At 36.0% G+C, this 20,492-nt stretch overlaps 1 protein-coding gene across 3 annotated transcripts in view; it reads right to left on the bottom strand.

Moving 5' to 3' along the window:
• adgrv1 (adhesion G protein-coupled receptor V1) overlaps positions 1-20,492 on the bottom strand; it is a 133,078-nt gene that overhangs the window by 24,523 nt on the left and 88,063 nt on the right. For all 3 annotated transcript variants that reach the window (XM_083526543.1, XM_083526544.1, XM_083526545.1), the window contains 2 exons: positions 6,135-6,251; positions 3,581-3,759 (listed from right to left, as the gene is read on the bottom strand). In XM_083526543.1, coding sequence (XP_083382669.1) covers positions 3,581-3,759; positions 6,135-6,251 — 296 coding nt within the window. The remainder of the gene's footprint in view (positions 1-3,580; positions 3,760-6,134; positions 6,252-20,492) is intronic.

Genomic DNA, 20,492 nt, shown 5'->3' with positions numbered 1-20,492 from the left:
AGTGTAGGCTCAGGCAAATGTGGAAATTTTAAACAATTCAGTTTTAAGACCTAATCGAAATAAAGTAGATTTCATGCCAATACAAAGACAATAAATACTTAGCAATGCCTGAGACAGTAGAGACAAATCAGCATCCCTGGTACAAATGATCTTCATCTTTAATTGCAAAATATCACAATAATGATTTGAAATATATTAAAACCAAGCAATTGGCAATTAAGATCCAACCTGTGGAAACGTACAGGTAAGCTTTTAGCTGAGTAAGCTAGACTAGTCACATGATTTTGGTTATGATTTATTTAATAACTGCTGTGTATCACACCTACCAATGTAAGACTGACGTTCGATTGGCTGTTGTCTCAAATACAGTATACAGTATACATGGATTCACATGAGCTACCTAGCTAGCTAACACACTTTGCAAGGTAATGAAACCCTAACAGCAAGCTAGTTATCCAGCTAACATTATCTTTCTGCATATATTTTTGATAATAGAGGTGATGTTCAATTCAGCATAATTCACTCAATAAACAAAAGTAATTACTCAAGTAGTTGTTCACCAGAAAATGGTGAAGGTAATCTTAGCTGTGTAACTTTCCAGATCAGGTGAATTAATACTACAGTAAAATACCTTTACTCAAGTCTGTAGGTTTTGTACTGTTTTCTCTCACATTATGTATTTATGCTATCAAATTTAAGCATCCACTGAGCAGCAAACAAATTTACTTTGCCTAAACCAAACATATGTGGCTAGAAAAATTATTCAAGACTTCAATTCAAGTATTAGCAAAGACCTTTTGGCAGTGGGATGTTTAATCAGATCAGTACAGAGAAACTATACAGTCAGAAAACATGTTCTTTTTCAGACCGGAAAGGTTTAAAAAATGATTGACACAGCAAAAAATATGTTTTTTCTCTGCATAGCTAAAAGTGAAAAGTAATACACAGACTGGTGATAAATCAAGAAAAAACAGAGACTTTGTTATGTTTTGTAATTTTGCTGGCCTAGAATAGGTCCGTTTGCCATCCTAGAAGAAACCATCATAGCAAACTGATTCAAATTCATTTTGACTCTACCTTCATTCTATGATGAAAAAAATCTGTCTCAATTAACACTCCCATTTAAAGAGAATGAGGATTTACTGAATGTTTTTGATGAGTTCACAGTTACAATGATGTAGAAAGCAATCTCCTCCAATATCATTAAGATGCCAATTGAGGGGAATTATGTCCAAAGACTCTGTACTATGATGTTTTAAAACCATTCTGGTGGCTTGTAAGCTTTATGCATGCACATATACTTTATACGTTAGCTTTTAGAGCAACAATTCTAAATATTCAGAAAATGACAAAATATCTCCAGTACCAGTTCGCACGCACCTTCTCCTTCAGTGGGTTTTCTTTATTTTGTTTTAGTATTATCAACATTGTACATTTATGCTGAAGACATCAAAACTATAAATGAACACATATGCAGCAAACAAAAAGTGTTAAACAACCCAGAAAGTATTTTAATGGTGGTGGGATATAAACACACAACTTTCTGTTTAAAAGTCCAACATCTTAACCACTGAGCTACCCCTCTAATGAGGACCATCCCAGGATGGGAATGACCAAACAGTACCTTTGTTGCAGAGAATAAGTTAAATAGTATTACCAGCCTCAGAAATTGCTGATTCAAATAAATGCTTCTCGGCGTTCAAGTGACAGAGATATTTTAACATCCACTGTTCAGAGTTTCAGGCCTTCATTGATGAGTAACGGGAAAGAAACCATTATTTTGGAACAACAAGCTGAAGAGACTTGTTTTGGAAAGAAACAAGGAATGGACATTTTAGATTTTTCACTGCTGTGTCTTTGTTAGACTTACAGAGAGTGATTGGGCACATTCAACAACTCTGGGAACTCCTCAAGATTGTTGAAAAACAATTCCAGGTGACTACGTTATGAGACTGACTAAGAGAATGCCAAGAGTGTGCAAAAAATGGTCTCGAAAGGTGTCAAAACAAAAAAGTGGTTACTCTGAAAAATCTAAAACATATTCTGGGTTATTTACCATGTTTTTGTTTACTGCATTTATTCATACATGTTCTTTCATAGTTTGGCTGTTATAGAATTAATGTATAATATAAAAAAAATAAAAGTAAAGAAAACTGAAGGAGAAGTTGTCTCCAAACTTTTGACTGGTTCTGTAAAGTACCTTAGTACATTTCAATCATAGCTGTTCCATCAACATGCCTGTTTTTCTTTTTAACAAGAAAGCATGAACCCCCTTTTTTTTTATTTTATTAAGCTTCTTTGAGACATGGTACATACTGTGGCTGCTTGTCTGAAAACACATTCTTTAAACTTGCTTCTCTGTGAAGAGGTGGGAACTGAAATGCCATGTGAGATCAGGCGAGATGACATCACTTGTTTGTCTCTCAGAGAGAGGGTTATTTACCTTTCCGGCAAAGGCAGGGAATGTAGCCACGCGGGAGACTGCACAAATGTTGTTCAGAAAGAGGGAGGAGGAACTAAAGCTCTCAACTATTACCTAAGCCTGGGAGGGGATGAAACAGAATGTATACATAGTCATGGCTGTCGACCTCATAACCACAGTGCAACTAAAAATAGCCCCACTACCCCTACTTACAAACAGTAGTACCCACCTCCATTCATTCTGGGGAGAGCATTTATTGCGCAAACAAAAGAATACATTATTCTGCCTTTCAGTATACATGGAATTAATGATCTAAGGTTGGAAAAAAAAACTATTGTATGTCTACAGTTTGCTTTTGTGTGTGTGTGTGTGTGTGTGTGTGTGTGTGTGTGTGTGTGTGTGTGTGTGTGTGTGTGTGTGCCAGGTGTGAATCAGTGATCTGGTGTGAGACACGTGTTTATAGAGTTCACTCCCATGAACTTGTTTTATTTCAACACTTCTCAAAAATTTGATTTAACTGAAACTGATTAAAAAATAGAGAAAATTAAAGGAATTCATTAATGCTTAAGGAATCATTAAAATAATTTATATTTGAATTTAAAGGTTTAATAATCCTCTCTATACACTATCTACTTTGCCTTGAAAATGATTTGTCAGATGCCTTGTGCAGTATTTCATGCAATTGTTATTTCATTTACAGTGTCTTTAATAATTTAAGGCTTAGTAATACTATACTTTCTTTTCGGCTTCTCCCGTTAGGGGTCGCCACAGCGGATCCTCCGCACGTTTGATTTGGCACATGTTTTACGCTGGATGCCCTTCCTAACGCAACCCTCCCCAATTTATCCGGGCTTGGGACCGGCACTAAGAGTGGCTGGGGATGGTTCCCTGACCGGGAATCGAACCCGGGTCGCAGCGGTGGGAGCGCTGCATCTTAACCACTAGACCACCAGGGGACCAATTTAAGGCTTAGTAATGATCTCTGTAAATAATTCACTTTGATTACAACTTTGGGCACAAAGATCCTGTGTAATCCTAAGTTAAAACATAGTCTGCACAACACGGTTTCATGTATTGTGATTTGAACGAGTTGCTTTGTAATAAGTGATGAAATAAAAACAAGACTTGGATTTGGACTTCTGGACTCAGTTTACTCACAGCTCTCCCTGTACCAGTCCGTAGACATCATGAATGCTCCAACTATAACCGCCGAGCAGCACCGTGACCAGAATAATGATGACCAGAGCAGGAAGTCCCCAGCTCAGCAGGAAGTAAAGCAGATAGCGTCTCTCTGTGTGTTCGTCATTCATCACCAGGGTCTGCCAGAAGTTAACAGCCTGCAGAAAAGGACATACAGTATGAATAAAATCAGTAAATGTGACCAAAGTACCCTTCTTATCACATCTCCAAATATTTCATGGGAAGTGACAAAAAACAACTTACTGAAAACCCAAAATATGTGTGTGTATGTGTATGTGTATACGTCTAACATTAGAGTCTTTACACATAAACTTATATTAAAGTTATAAGTCTTGTGACAAAAATAAAAATAGGAAATTATAGCCATAATAATATATAGTACTTTGGATACTTAAATACATTTAAAGGCAAATACATGTACAAATATATACTTTTCTACCTTTACTCAAGTGAATGTTTAAATTGAACACTTTTACTTTTAATGAAGTAATATTTTACCTAGTGTATCTTTACTTATGTATATTTTTTTGTACTTCGTCCACCTCTGATTGTTGCTTGTATCACAGTTTTACATTCAACAATACAGCTTTTCATAAGATTTGCACACAAAGATTTTTTTTTTTATCCTAAGATGGAAACAGTAAAATATAATATTTCTTGTGCCATTTAGGAATTATAACCTGATCAGTACATGACTATATTTTAGCCTGTAGTGTCAGTTAATGAAAGTTCAAACTATGCCTTTGTGTATCATGTCTGGTATAACATGAGCATAAAAGGCCACACTGATTATTGACATTTACATTTACACATTTGGCAGACACCCTTATCCAGAGCAACTTACAATTATCTATTTTACAGCTCAGCAGCTGAGGGTTAAGAACCTTGCTCAAGGGCCAACAGTGGCTGGGAATTAATTTAACCTTTCGATCAAAAGTGAAGTTTTTCAACCACTAAGCTACTGCTATGTTTTGTATTTGAAATTGTAGTTCATAGCAAAAGAAAGCACACTACAAAGAATTTAAAGATGCTTTTATAGTAAATGTTGGAGAAATAATTCACACACACACACACACACACACACACACACACACACACACACACACACACACACACACACACACACACTGTAAGATTATGTAAAACTTATTCAGGTATTAATTCAGGCTATTTAAACACAAATGAAAAACTTCAAAATGTATCACAGATGATGCCAAATCCAGAAATTTTACAACCTATAAATGTTTACATAACCTGACACTTTAAAAACTTTTTTTGCTGGGCTGGACAAGAGTCACTGAAAGGAGAAAATCAATAGTGTTGTGTTATTCAACAGTGCAAAACTTAATGAAAGCTAGACGATGCTTACACAGCCCTGCATTTACATCATATGGCTGTTACCATGCCATGAAGATTCTCTGCAAACCAGCTATGATTTATTGGAAGCAACTTCAGCCAGTCATTGGCTAGACACTGATATTTGCTTCATAAATAAGGCAGGGACCTCTCAAATCAATGGGTTTCATTGATTGCATTTTAAAAGTAGAGATGGAAATGTAGTGCTGGCAAACAGAAAGATAAGGAGAAAAGAAGGCTAACAGTTCACATAAAGTAAACAGAAAGCAAGGGACAGAGAGATGGTAAAAATATAATTGAGCAAGGGGAGAAAAAGAGGGCAAAAAATGTGAATGAAAACACTACAAATGTGTATATTTCAACACTAGGAAATATACAGAGTGCAGAGTAATGTGACCTAATAAGACACAAAGTGAATTAGACAGAGGACTATAGTTTGGGTTTGCTTAAAAATCTAGCCTATAAGGTGCCATCAATTCAAAAATTAGTTAATGGAAGAGAAGAGTAGAAGAACAGAAGGTGCTCCAGGAGTTGGCAGAGGATTTGTGAGCGGTGGCTGCAAGCACGTCTGAACAACTCCCTCAGAAATGCTATGCAAGCAGAAATACACGTAGCTGAACTTGTGCAAGAGACTGTGTAAAAACACGCATTTGAGAAGTAGGACAGGGAGTGAATGGGCCCTTTTCCGGTTTAAACTTTGACGTATCAGAGTTAAGCCAGGCCAAGAATAACATATAGACTACTAAAAGTTTGGAGGTCGCTAAACATTTGTTCTCTGATGCCTTTGATATTTAACTGCCAGAGGTTCATTGAAATTCTGAGAAGTGTAATTTCCTACTAATATGTCCAGAGGGGTGAAAGAAAAAAAGTCAAAGATAAACAAAGGCACATAACCGACATGTGATAAACATTTGAAAATGAGCCTTGGGAAAAAAAAAATCAGCTTTTCATTTCTCTTTCCTTTTGTAGACACCCAAAATAAGGTTACAAATTACAAATAAAAATGTATAAGGTTATAAATTACAGTTTCTCTCTACTTAAAAAAGATTAACTCGTTAGTTAGTTTTGTAATGCAGTGTTGCTTAATGCAAAGACAATCTGTTATGGATTTCCTGTGGTCATGTTTTGAATGAGAATCACAGCTTTTGGCTCTCACCTGAATTAGCATCCAGCTGAACTGAGTGAGGTGGAAGTAGTGGAAGAAGAGGCCTAGGGTTGCACAGCTGTCATCTGAGAACATTCGCCCTCTGAATGCTGATACGAGGAAGCAAATCTGAGACAAAAAAAGAGAGGGAGACACTTTGATGCATAAAAAAAGTGGAATTTGTGTAAATATTGTTTATAGTTGAGATTTCAGCATAAATTCTTACACACAAAGGAGACTATGAGGCCAAAGACATATTTTATCCAGCATTCTACAGGGCATCATACTGTCTAATGCAGAGCGGAAACATTTATGGCATTTGGCGGATGCCCTTATCCAAAGTGATTTTTCTTATTCAGACAACTGAGCAGCTATGGGGTTAAGGGCCTTGCTCAGGGGCCCAGGAGTGGCAGCCTGGTGTGGCTGGGATTTAAACTCATTACCTGGACACATAACAGTGAACAATATATAAACATATATCACATATATATTAAACTGAACAAGGGCCTATATTCATTTATGTAGGAAAAGAAAATGTCTTTATGAAATAAAGTTCTGGCTAAACATCCAAATGCAAATAAATAAAAAAAAAACTAAACAATGTGACACCAATGGCTTTGATCATAAACAGTTTGCAGGCTAATCAGATTTTCTTAATACTAAAAAGTTTATTCTGGCCACATCAGGGTGAATGGCACAGTGTACTGTTAATATGGTGATATATTTGGTGTGTTTGTATTGATCTGATGGCTTTGGTATCTGAAGTTTAACCTTCATGATGTTAAGTGGTCAGATTTGTAACAAAAAAGACTTCATTCATCAGCGTGAATTTGAGTCACTGCATGAAGCATGTAACCATGTATTCCTTCTTAGTACTACATGGTCAAGACAAAGGGCTTTTAAATGTATCTACTAATGTTTTATGAAATAAAACAAAATTAAATCAATAGAAAAATGTTTCAGGTAGGAACAAAACAAAAATATTAATTGCACAAGCTGGATTAAAATAACAGTTCAGTGCACATCTGTGACACTTGGCTGTTCTGATTTCCTGGAACATGCTGGCACTCCTGACATTCCTACAGTTGGGGTTTTCCTATAATGTTTTCCAGTGTTTCCAGTTGTATGGTTCATATTTTTTATATATATATATATATATATATATATATATATATATATATATATATATATATATATATATATATATATATATATATATATATATATATATATATATAAACCCTTTCTGGTTTAGTTCATGCCTACTTTAGTTATACACCCAGATACCTATACAGTTAATGGCACTGCTTTACACCTCTTTGCAGTGTAAAGAATAAGAACATAACAGACCTGTAAATAAGTCCAGAATATAAATAGTACAATGCCACTGTAATTCGCTACACTAATAGTTGCAGTGTTATGACACATAAGCACCCTGTCACCACATTATATTAACAATACTTCACTCTATGAGAAGTGTATTTCTTTCTGAATTACAAAGTACCACACACTACTATAAAAAAAAAACAACAGATTTGTGTGGGGGACCTTAGAAACAAAGAAAATTACTCAAAATCAAAACAAGACTGGATGACGTTAATATTAACGTCAAGTAGCTGGTGGGGAGAAAAAGAATACAGCTGTAGTCTGGAAGGGATCTCGGTTTATAATAAAACAATGTACCCCGATCAGTAGATTACATCAATAAGCTGCCAAACATTTAAAGGGTTTCAGAGAACTGCTGCATAAACTGGAAATGCTGAGTTATTTCAAAAAGGTTTGCCAACTTCCTGTTCATATTACTAACAGCGGTGAGTAACTCGATTGCATGTGGGAGGCTCTGATCCAGGAAGACAAAGGCAGAAAGTCCCAAGGACCAAATACCGACTGGATCACAGTCTGAAGTGTGTAATTTTGTGTAGGTGACTCAAGCTGGGATAAATAATAATGAGGCACAAAGGGTCACTCTAATTTAGTACAGCATTACTGGACATACTAGCAAAGTCCAGAGTGCTAAGTGTCCCCAGGGAACAGTGTAAGTCTTCACACATTCTGTTCCACACTGTGGTTTTGCAGCCTACATTCTAATTCTCAAATGGTATAGAGGTAGGAGAGGGAAGAATCGATCTCAACATATATACAGTTCTAACCAATGCGTCCATGAGTCTTTCTTTTGATTTTTCCTCGCAACAATTTTAGAGACAACATCCCATATTTGTACAAGGTTACTCTGCAATTGACTTTTATTTTTATTTAATGCTACTTTGTACAACAGGCAGCTTGATTAAAAATCCCTAACAAATAGAACCAGCAACAGCAGGGAGTAAGGGGTTCATACTTGTGTTAAGTCAAAAAAATTATTATGCTAGCAAATGTTCAAGTTCAAGTTAATTTCTATAGCGCGTTTCACAATGGACATTGTCTCAAAGTAGCTTTACAGGACTTAAGAATTAAAGTCAATTATGTGTATTTATCCCTGATGAGCAGCCTGGGGCGACCGTGGCAATGAAAAACTCTAGAAATGTTGTAAACTCTGAAAAAACTGTGTAAACTATTTGTGCCATTTGGCCCCAATAACTTAAGAAAAGTATTTTCAGGTTCTCTTGCTACTGTGCTTGTACATGTACTCGAGAAAAGTGCCTGAACATGTCTCAGTAATAATAATAATATATCTACCAATAAAGAGACTAGTTCTTTATACTCAGGGGTTATACTTCTAAATTAAAACCATGTTGAGTGTTACACACTACCTAGTAGTTTTTAGCACTTGCTCTTTTTAAGCACTCCTCTGTCACTAATACCATCTCTGTTTTTAAATCAATGGATATAAAAAATAAATGCTGGACTTGCTTTCATTTTGGTAAGAACAATGCTATTTCAAAATATTTGGTTTAAAATTAAAAAATATGATTTCATTCTGGATGCCATCTTTCATTACGAACAAAAATTCTGGGCTTAAAATAAATACAAATTATTTAAGGAAATTTAAATGACAAATAATGTTGCTGTAATTAATATTGTAGTACTTATAGTAAAGCAGATGAAAAAGCATTGTGTCCTGTGTTATTTAAACAGCCTTTGAAGACAAGTTCCATGGCACAGTCTAAAGTGCAAAACATGTTTGTGCCAACCCAGTGCTCCCCAGAGAGCTGCTGCAGTGAATGAAAACTCTGACTAACCTTCTGCTTTATATTTCTCAGATTCACTGAATTGATTACAGCAGTAACATTAGCTTCTGTTTGGTGGGAAGCAGCTCCTCATTCACCTAATGACCTTTCTGGCTCGCTCTCTGGCCAAGGATTGATCCAAACACTCTATGTAACGAACGGGACAACAGGGAAAACTCAGCGGCCAGACAGTGGAGATCAAAGTATGAGGTAGCCTGGATTAATCCACATGCAATATCCTTTGTATGCATGTATCATGTATACCAAAGTATACATGATACTTGAAATATACATGACATGAATTATTAATTAGGCAAAAATTATTAATTTTTCCTATCCTGTGGCATTTCCGATCCCCTGTAACTCTTCCCTTCTCACAGTCTTCATGTTACCTACTGGTTTTGTCTCTATCGAGAGACCGTTAGTAAACCGTTAGTAAATGGTTTTGCAGGAAAAGAAACAGATAAAACCCATACCAGCTTTAATCCGACAGAAGGTGGCATAGTGTAATTTATTATTTTACATGATTACAAGCTTTCTAATTTTATCCGTCAATAACACAGTGGTATAAATATTAATGCACTTGCTATGGAGAACAATAACATTACGTTAACTATAATGTTAGCTGCATACAAGTTTTTACATCTGTGTTATCACATTTTAGTTTATTGTAGAACTGCAGGTTCTGTACCCTTTCATTTGTACACTGTACTTGGACTTTGAGTGACATGAAATAATAAAAAATTAAATAAGAAAGCCACCAAGCCACACAACAGATATGATTTCTGGAACTGACTGAGAAAGTGGTGTATCCAGATGCTGGAATGCTCCATTATACAATGTCACATACATTTAATTTCCAAAACCTAGAACAGTCGATCCCTGAGGTCTAACGGCAGACTATAGATAAGAGATTAGATGACCCAGGCCTGGATTTCATTACATGGACAGCATGATAACACAGATAGAGTGTGAAGATACTTTTTAATGCTTTATTCACAATATTCTATAAGCAGTCTATAAAATTCACAAAATTGTATGAGCCAGCATATATCAATATGAAGCACCATTCATTATCTAATAAATTTTACATGTAACTTAGCCACTTTATTAGATCTTAATAAAAACCTTTTAAACTAGACTGAACAATGTTGGGCTCTAATTTGTGTCTAAGTCTTCTCAGATAAAGTTCAACAAATTCTGAAGGTGGGTTTTAGTCTTGTGATGTTTCCTCACTGTACATATGATGGTGATTCTTAAAGGAAGGCACTAAAAGATGACTCATCATTTACAGTCCTTCTCAGATCACTATTATCAGCCTCAAAAAGACAAACCAGGCTCTCTGCTAGAAGGACATAGTGACACAGGAAACTTAGTGACACAGAAAACGTTCATTAGTAAAAGCTGAGGGATGCAATCAAAATCATTACTAATTCTTTAGAGCCATGACTTTTTCACATTTGTCTTACAATTACTTCAAGTTCAAGTACTTCAGGTAACTTTTATTTAATGAAGGTAAAACTTAAGGCAATTTCTCCTTTTAATGTTTTAAAAGGAACAGCAAGTTTCAAGGCATTCTCATTCCCATTAATCTGATCTATGATGAGCTGAGAAGCAGTCTCCTCAGATACAAGCTAAGTGAAAAGGACAGAAGCCATGCAGGCTTAAAATAGCCAAGTTCATTCATTACAGACCCTTAGCTGTGACTGACGTATAGATGACAGGGACTAGACAGGATGACTACACGGCTAAAAGCCAGATACTGCAGGTTCGAGCCAGATTGTGGTGGAGGCGCGGTTGTTTATCCTGCAACATTGAAACATTAGATAAATGAGGCAGCCTTTATTACCATCACGAACCCAAATTCTTTGGAACTCTGGCACATTTATCTTATGAGTTTTAATTTCCACTTTTTCACATGATCCGTGAATCTGTTGATGAATCCTGTATAACCTTTTAAATGGATAAATTAGCGTAACTAGCTATATGAATCATAAAGCACTTCAGGCAGGGGTTGCTAAATTTAGAACACGTTCACTCCTTTTGTTTTTCCTCTGGTCATGATTGTTGTGGTTGTCACAGGAGCACCTCCCCCCCACTTACAGCTGTGAAAAGAGTCGGGCGTCTGTACCCTCAGGCCAGTTTCCACCCTGATCTCTTAGACAGGTAGATTGTGAGGTGAATGAGGTAGACATTTTACTATACACACAAACATTATACTAAAGTTTATAGTATTGCAAAGATGATTTGTGATCATTAATTTCAGCACCAGTAAAACCAGTGTGAGAAAAGAGTTACTGACAGGGTTATCAGGCCATAAACTTCTCCTAATAGCCATTCCAGATTTGCTTAATAGAAAGAAAAAAGCCCAATTAAAGAACTTTAAACCTGATCCTGTATGTAACTCCCAAATCAAGTCTGCTAAAGGTGCTAAAGAACGTATAATTTATACACACGTTTGCATATATAGCCCACATACCTACATTACATATACCAAAATAAATGGGTATTCATTTAGAATTATGTAATTAATGATATAATTTACAGATGCACAAGGCTCAAACACTAATTCTCACACCAAAACACAAACCACCAAATGACACCCAATTCTGCCTAAAGAAAAACACAGCCTTGGCAAACCTGGTAGAAACCAATAGTCAATTACCATTTCTGTTCTAAACAAAACTAACAATCAGAACCGTCGCCCACCTGGTGAATGCACAGAAATATTTTCTCATTATTCATATTTTCTCTTCATTCATAAGCAAATATGGACATGTGTATTTAAATTTGTTTCTTGCTATCATAGAAGCTTAAGTAGGCAAAATATGAGGTATTGTGGCTGTAAAAACATCCAACCTTAGGGTTGCACAAAATAAGAAGAGAATAGACAAGACAGTGCTTAATTTTATGACAGTGTCTCGCATGGAATATGCTTGATGAGCAGCTTACAAACTAACGTTTTTGTAAGATGGTGGTAGCCATGGAAGTGAGATCCCAAGATAAAACCACAGTCAGTTGTAGCTGACTACACTACAGTTCAGTACATTTTAATCACACAGAACACATATTTAATAATTGTTTTTTTTTTCATTAGTAAAATGCATAAGAATAATGAAAAACAGCTATCCTTTAGTGGTAGAGAGCTGCAAAGCCCTTCTTACATTTTTTACTGAAAAGTGAAATGCCATCCTCTGCACCCACACCCACTGTGATAATAATATCACAGCAGTCATACTTAAGTCTGTTTTCTTCCCTCAGGAAGAAGAGAGGTCCTGGTGGTTTCCTGTGTAGAAGACAGGAAAGCATGTGTGTTTGTCATCAAGCACCCAAGGCCATTGCGTTTGATTCAAGTGTCGCCATTTTTCTTCACAGAGCAATTTTCACTTCTCTCTTTTTCTTTTCTCAGGTTAAATTATGCTCAAAAAAGACTCAAGAAATAAACACAAACCGTGTTATAGTATATGTTTCATCAGCCAGAGACTAGTTGTACTTAGTATAGGTAGAAAACATGATTTAAAAAACAACATTGATTTTAATGAGGAAACAAGACGCCAATATACACATAATATTAGACAGTCTAGCACAATACAACAGCTATTTACCACAGCTATTAACTAACCACATCAGACATGTACTATTGCAGTAATTCCGCAGTATCAGTTCACTGCATAATCATAACAAGACGACTGGTCCACTGCTGATGCAGCTTTAATGCTAGACTATTAATAGTATCGGCCTGTAAGATGACATCAGTGAGAGTATAGCATTCTGCCAGACTTTCTCTCTCTCTCTCTCTCTCTCTCTCTCTCTCTCTCTCACACACTACCCCCTTTCCTCCTCCTCCCCTAACAGATACCGGTCTGAACTAGCTGGTTCCAGCCTCGGCAGCATCGTGGGTGTTTCCTCGGCCGCTTTTGTTCTGTGAGAGAAGCTGAGTGTGCCGCACGTAGCTCACTGACCTATGCCTAAAGGATTTTGCATTCATCAATATTCTGTCACCTACATATGCACATCAATTAATTTAATTTCTTCTTGTCCCTCTACTCAGTCTCTCACCAAGTCTTAACCCATCCTACAATACTTCACATGCTATTACCAACTGACTTATAACTATATTTCAGGTCTAATGGGAGAACTAAGGCTTCTAATTTCCAGTAGTTGTGGGATAAGGCAGCTCTCATACACACTTGTGTGTAGATTTGTGTACGTGTGGGCACAGGTAGTGGAAATGAATTCCCAAGAAATTGGTCTCTTGATTGTGATGACTGAGTTAATAAGAGTGGGTGTATGAAACATGATTCGGAGGTTCTTCGCCAAAAAGAAACATTATAATCATAGTTGTTCAGGTGGTTTCAGGTTAGTGTGAGCATTGTAAAAAGGGTGATGATGAAAATTTCATACTTTGAATAATATGGCCCTCACACGTCCCTGAATTGAACACCTAATGGAGGTTTTGGAGCAACATTTAGATAGATAGATAGATAGATAGATAGATAGATAGATAGATAGATAGATAGATAGATAGATAGATAGATAGATAGATAGATAGATAGATAGATAGATAGATAGATAGTACCTTACTAACAGCTTCATGTTGTTTTTGCCTTCAAATTTGAATATTTTAATCACATCTGCTATAATACAAGAACTTTGTTTAAATGATGCAAAATATTACAAACTGTTGACTGCACCTTTAAATCCAGCATTTCACACAAAACCAATTTTTGCTAAACGATGCCAAAAGACTTTCTCTAGGTATTATGCAATTTTAGCAAATGAGCAAACAGTGTATATGTAGTGAAGAGACTTGGTATGGCAAAAAAAAAAAAACTAGATTGGTTCCAGAAATTCTTGGAGAATCAACTGGCAAATGTCAGCAAATGTCCACTGTACTGTTACCAGTGTAAACAGCACTCAGAGGAGGTACTGCAAATTCATTCTCCTGAATGACACCTACAGCAACTGTTCGTTATATGGCTGGTTGGATTATTTTTCTATATCGGCAAATCCTGAAGTGTTTTATTCCTCTTATACCATAGCAACTGTTTTCTAATCATCAAGTAACATTGTAACTACTGTATTTGTGTGCCCACCAGTCCCTATTTTACTTTTCCATGGCGTTAACAAGCTTCTTGTCACTTTACTTAAACACCCTGAACTGTCCCCAAATCTTACTTGTATCATAAATTTAAAAGATTCAATTTACATTTTTTCTTATAATAGCTCTAACAGTTCCCAGTGCTAACACTGGAGACTCCTTCCATGAATGATAAATAAATGTCTCATTAGCAAACGCTTCACTGCATAAACTATTTAAGCAAGTTACATATTAGCCTGAACAGTACATGTTTAACTCCCAAGTCATTTTCTCCCTGTGTGTTTTTAACTTGAAGGAAATGCAAACAAAGTAAGTAATAACGTTAACAGATGGTTAAACCCGTCAGAAAATATTGACTTACCAACAATAATCAAATAGGCAGTTAGCTGCCCTGATAACCTCGAAGCAATGCTAGGTACTATATACCCAATGTAGTTTGCTGCCATTACATGCTTTTATCACTAACACCAATTAAGTGGCATTCACAGAAAACTTAGTGAACAGCAATTAAAATCGAAAAGAGGCGTCCATGGGAATGCATGCATTCACTGCATACACTGTAGACCTGCTTATGCTGTCCATGGGGCAATAAAACATACAAACTCTTAACACAAAAAAGCCTTTAAACTTCAAAATCACCATAAAAATGAAACCCCTATCAGAACCTTGACTGTTTTGCATCACATTTGATTATGTGACATCTACATAATTACACAAAGTATCAGTTTACTTTATTGACCACTTATTTACACTGAATACATGGTAGCTAAAATTGCCAGGCTAAAATACAAAACATGGTAGAACAATAATTACTGGCAAAACATATTATGCTCTAATTTAAAGATAAAACCGTAAAAAAAGAGCGTTCAAAACAGCGTTCGTTCTTAACCATTTGGCTCAGTTCAGTCAGTCTAAGTTATAACACACACAGCTGTTACAGACCCAAAGCTAATAAGCTTGGTATTCTCAGAAAAGCTATGTAATAACCCCTTACAACTTTTTGCATGCCATCTCTATAGAATCATCTGAAACCCGCCATGTGACCCTCGATCAGTTTGTTCACTGCTTGTTACTACGATTCTGCATTAAAAGTTTATTAATGGTTAAATGACATACAAGATTGGAAGATTATTTGACTCCAAGTAATGAATTCCAAGCAGTGGAGTTTGTTCTGGGACAGATCAGCAAAAACACCTTTGGTTGAACCCAATGTGCTTTGGTGATGAGTGTGGCTAAAGAGCGACCCCTACAGATGCTCTCATATAACTGTTGAGAAAAAATATAACGAAAAGCTCAACATTGAAAATCTAGACTACTTGCTAGCAACATGACAAACAACTATCAGAGCATCGGCTGCCAGAAGAAACTAAATAAAGTACCATGTGGTCATGAAAAAAAGTGAAAAGTATCCAAAATTGCCACAGAGTTTAATGAAATGAATTATTTATGCTTTCACTCGCCATGTCTTTAAGCACACCTTCCATACAATTGTGCACTTCCTGCACACTCTGGCCTAAGATTCATGTTTTACATTTCTTTTCTAATTTGCTTATCCGCATAATTCGAGTCAGACAGTTGAATAAGCACGCAGTTTACATTCTTCAAATCTGTGGACTTTAAACAGCCCCTAGGCTAAATTTTATTCCAGTCAGTAAGTTTGGATAACTTAATGCATTTATACAGTTGATTTCCTACTGTGATGGTTAATCAGATCTAGGTAAATGTGTTACAGTTTCAGAACAGACGACGTGTGGTATGCGCTCCTGCATAAATAAGTCACATACACTCAGCTGAGTTTAACTGGCATAAGGCCACGTGCAATCAACTGACATGGGCTGCCCTTTGAGGTGAAGCTGGACTTTTGTTCCTTTTTACCATCCAAAGTTCAGTCTAGGAATTTCCAAAAATAATTCAGCCAATGCATTCTATCCAGACGTCTGATAAAAGAGTGATGAGCTATACTAACAAGTGAAAAGGAAAGACAATGAGAAAGCTGTATGGTCAGCCTGCATAATATAGACCAGAAATATTTATGAGGGTGTGTGGGGAAAAAAAAAAAAAAGCACTGATGTATATGACTCTCATTTATATCTGTAGGAGATCAGGGGAATTTCCCCAAAACTGGCTTGCAGAGGTGTGACAAAACATTATATACACAATACAGGGATTGGATTGAGAGATCCATAGTGTAAATTAAACATTTGCTACCTTAAAGCTATTATTAGGGAGGATAAAACAGCAAAAAAAAAAATAGCATTTGTCAGAAAAAAGAAATGAAAACTCAAATACATAACACTAGAACCTGAGCTAAACCTTGTTAATATGCATTTGAAGCGAAGAGAATTGTGTTAAAGTTCAGATCATTTCTTTTTTTGCTCTTATTTGCAAAACTCTTTACATGAGTTCAATGGTTCTTCGTGGTCTATTTTTGAGTTTGTTGCTTGTTGGCCAAATGCATTGAAGGCAGAGTTGGTCTGAGACTTCAGCTCTAGAATTCATACACATGGACTACAGTTCATAAATTGCATGTCAATGTTTGCTGTCAAACATACCCTCATTTCTCTATTGAAAAACACAGAAAGTATAGGTCTGAAGAGTAAAGGTTAGCATATTAAATAACAGATAGTAGGGTTGAACAGCAAAACTGCAAAAGAGACTGATATACATTGTGTTATAAAAAATATTTGTATATTGTTACAAATGAATCAGTGAGCTCATGCTATTAGTGAGCTTTCCTATTTGGATTCTAGCGTAGTATTTCCTGTTTCCAAGTTTGATTTACATGAGTGAAAAGCAGGTCAGTCAATTCAGTTTACAGCATTTTTTTGTATTATTGTTGAAATGTGGTGTATGTAACACTATGTAAATCAGCAACATGCAGCCAATCAGAAAAAGGAAGTTTATCCATTGACTTGTCATTTCACCTTCACCTGCTTGGAAGGGGCTGTATATGACTGGCAGCTAACTTGAAGGAAGGTTTCATCCTTATACAAAAAAAACATGTTTATATTGGAATATCTGCACTGTGCTTGGAGATTCTGGTGCTGATTCGTCAGTAGATTTTGCATTTCTGATATAACAGACGTAATTTTTTGAATACCACTCTGATACCACTTGTGCAGATTTCTAATAATGTCAGCTTGGAATTTTATTTCAAAATATATTTTGGATATTTATAATGATAAATATTATTATTTCATTAAGTCATTTAGAGTGGATTTTTCCTTTAAGCTGTCTTCCAAAAATCACTGACCGAACGTTGTGAAACAAATGTCCGATATGAAAACTAATTGTCATCTACCATGATCTTAAGGGGGTACCTAAAGGTCTAAAATAGAGTATAAATAAATAAAAGAATCAAACTAAATGCATGTTGAGATACTAGATCTAACCCTGAACAGAATTTTAATGTCATCTGCATTTTTTTTAAAAGGATCTGGTATTGTGACTTTGAAATCTCTGAAGAACCAGAGCTATGGTAAAGCACTATAAAATATCAGAAGGATTACCATTTAGATTACATTATAGAAGCAACAGCAAAACACTTGCTAAGTTACAATGCTCCGTGAAGGTTTCTAAATGACTGATGTATATAAGAACAATGCGGACACTACACTGTATAAGAGCATAAAGGTTTCTTCAGCGTCATGTTTTAATGGAAGTTGCTAAATGTGTTGTTGTGTCATGCACACACTCACTGTTATGCAACAACCAGTTTGATCATCATAGGAAAACCTCAAAAGCTCAAGTTTACAGTATGACTCTTCTGTGTGTTTTGATAGTCGGTGTAAAAAGGCAGTTAGATAAGATCCTCTATTTCCATTTCCTGTGTTCTTTCTCGGTTACTTTGTGCAAGATGATATCAGAAAGCACTCTGCCCAGCTGACGTCAGGCACTGAACTGGGCCGAGCCACGCAAGGGGTCACGTTACCCATCCTTTAATGGCCCCTTTAACCCCACTGGGGAAGATCATGTTGGTGCCGAACTGGGGTTACCAATTAGCTCGAGGTTTGCCATGATCTGGAGCAGCAAGGCCTTGACCTGAACTGTGTGCATCAAAATTTTACTAACAGAAAGCAATAAAAGGTTTAAGACTCTGACCAGTTTGAAGGAGACTGAATAAATCTATATATAAAGAGCAATCAAATGGTTTCCAACAAATGAACAAGCATTAGTTTAGGAGAAAATTATTATGTTTGATTTGGCATCCCAGCTCGGTCTTTGTTGCCTAATCTGATTGAGTCGTGGGACCAACGAGCTGTTTGGATTCACTTGCCGAATGTTTGTGTGAGTGTGGGAGTGAATGTGACACACATACCCACACTCACACACATCTCAGTAAAAGCAAAGGAAGAGAGGCCGGGATGTGGACGTACAAACTTGGACTGCTTTTCCTTGTCTTGGCATTCTCATACATCCTCCCTCTCAATCTCTCTCTCTGTTACCACCCTTGACGTCATTAGGGGCTGGATAGTACGGTAAATGTGCGGTCAGGATAGACTCGCTCACTTGTGTCAGCAGATTTCAAACTTTTATGTTTACCTCTCATTGATGAACAGCACGTTTACATGCTATAAACAAAACAGTTTATTCCATGACAATAATACTTTCACTTCCTGTAAGACATGAGCATATAGTGTACTTTTAAACAAGCATAGTGTTTATTCTGGTCACTCCTTAAAGCTGTTTCCTGTTCCAATAATAAGGCCAGGAAGGAATCTCTCAGAAAAGTTTTGTTACTGTTAATAAAAACAGTTATATGGTTTGGTCTTTTTATCATCTTGCCTTATGCTATTCCAGCATATTAAATAAGTATATACATTTAAATCCTACATCCGCTAGCAAATAAGAGTTATATTATGTAGCACTCTCTCTTCATACACGTTTATATATATATATATATATATATATATATATATATATATATATATATATATATATATATATATATATATATATATATGTATAAATACATATACGTATATATTTCAATCTAACGCTTTATTAACGTTTAATCTACGCATATTAACGCTTTATTGTTTACCACATAATTACAAAAACTACCTCATGCTCTTTGGGGTCTCCAATGCAGCAGAAATGTTTTGTAGCTGTCCCCAGATTTGTGCCTTGCAACAATCCTTTCCAAGAGAATTAGTACAAACAACAACAATTGTTGTTGCAAAGAGTCTGAATATGTATGCATATGTGTTGTTTTAGGTCTTTTAATTTTGTACTGTATCGGGCGGTCAGGGCCAACAAAGCCTTTTCTGCTGGCTTAAACACTATCAGAAGCACTGACCTACATTTACAACATAAATTCTTATATTCGTTCCATGAAATTGTACTAGTTAATTCTCAACAGTTTATTCTCTTCATTTTGTAGCATTTCTCTTGGCTGAACTTACATTTTTTGTCCAATCAGATTTCAGGAGAAGGAGACTGAAGGAGAAGGTGTGTCCAAATTTGTTGAACTTGATGCAGTAATGCTATATATGTTAGAGCCTACTTATAAATATGACTCATTGAAGTGCAAAACATTCTGTTATAACACACTACAATCTTTTTAGCTTTGCATTGCTTATACAGAACTGTCACTGCACATCAATGTTAAGTGATCACCTTTGGTCTATGATAAATAGATGAGGGTGTTGCTCTTCAGTATGGCAACATTCTTATTTAAAGAACACAATCACTGAAATCTTTACAACATTTAAAATAATAATATGCTACAACTTTCACAGTCACCAAATCTCAGCCCCACTGAACTCCTACCACATAGAGATATTAGTGCCATCTGTTCAACTACTTGAAAGTAGAATATATATATATATATATATATATATATATATATATATATATATATATATATATATATATATATATATATATATATATATATATATATATATATACAGTACAGACCAAAAGTTTGGACACACCTTCTCATTCAAAGAGTATTCTTTATTTTCATGACTATGAAAATTGTAGAGTCACACTGAAGGCATCAAGGGCTATTTGACCAAGAAGGAGAGTGATGGGGTGCTGCGCCAGATGACCTGGCCTCCACAGTCACCGGACCTGAACCCAATCGAGATGGTTTAG

Source organism: Silurus aristotelis (genome assembly GCF_946808225.1).
Source record: "Silurus aristotelis genome assembly, chromosome: 23".
Taxonomy (NCBI): domain Eukaryota; kingdom Metazoa; phylum Chordata; class Actinopteri; order Siluriformes; family Siluridae; genus Silurus; species Silurus aristotelis.
This window is presented reverse-complemented; position numbering and strand designations above follow the sequence as displayed.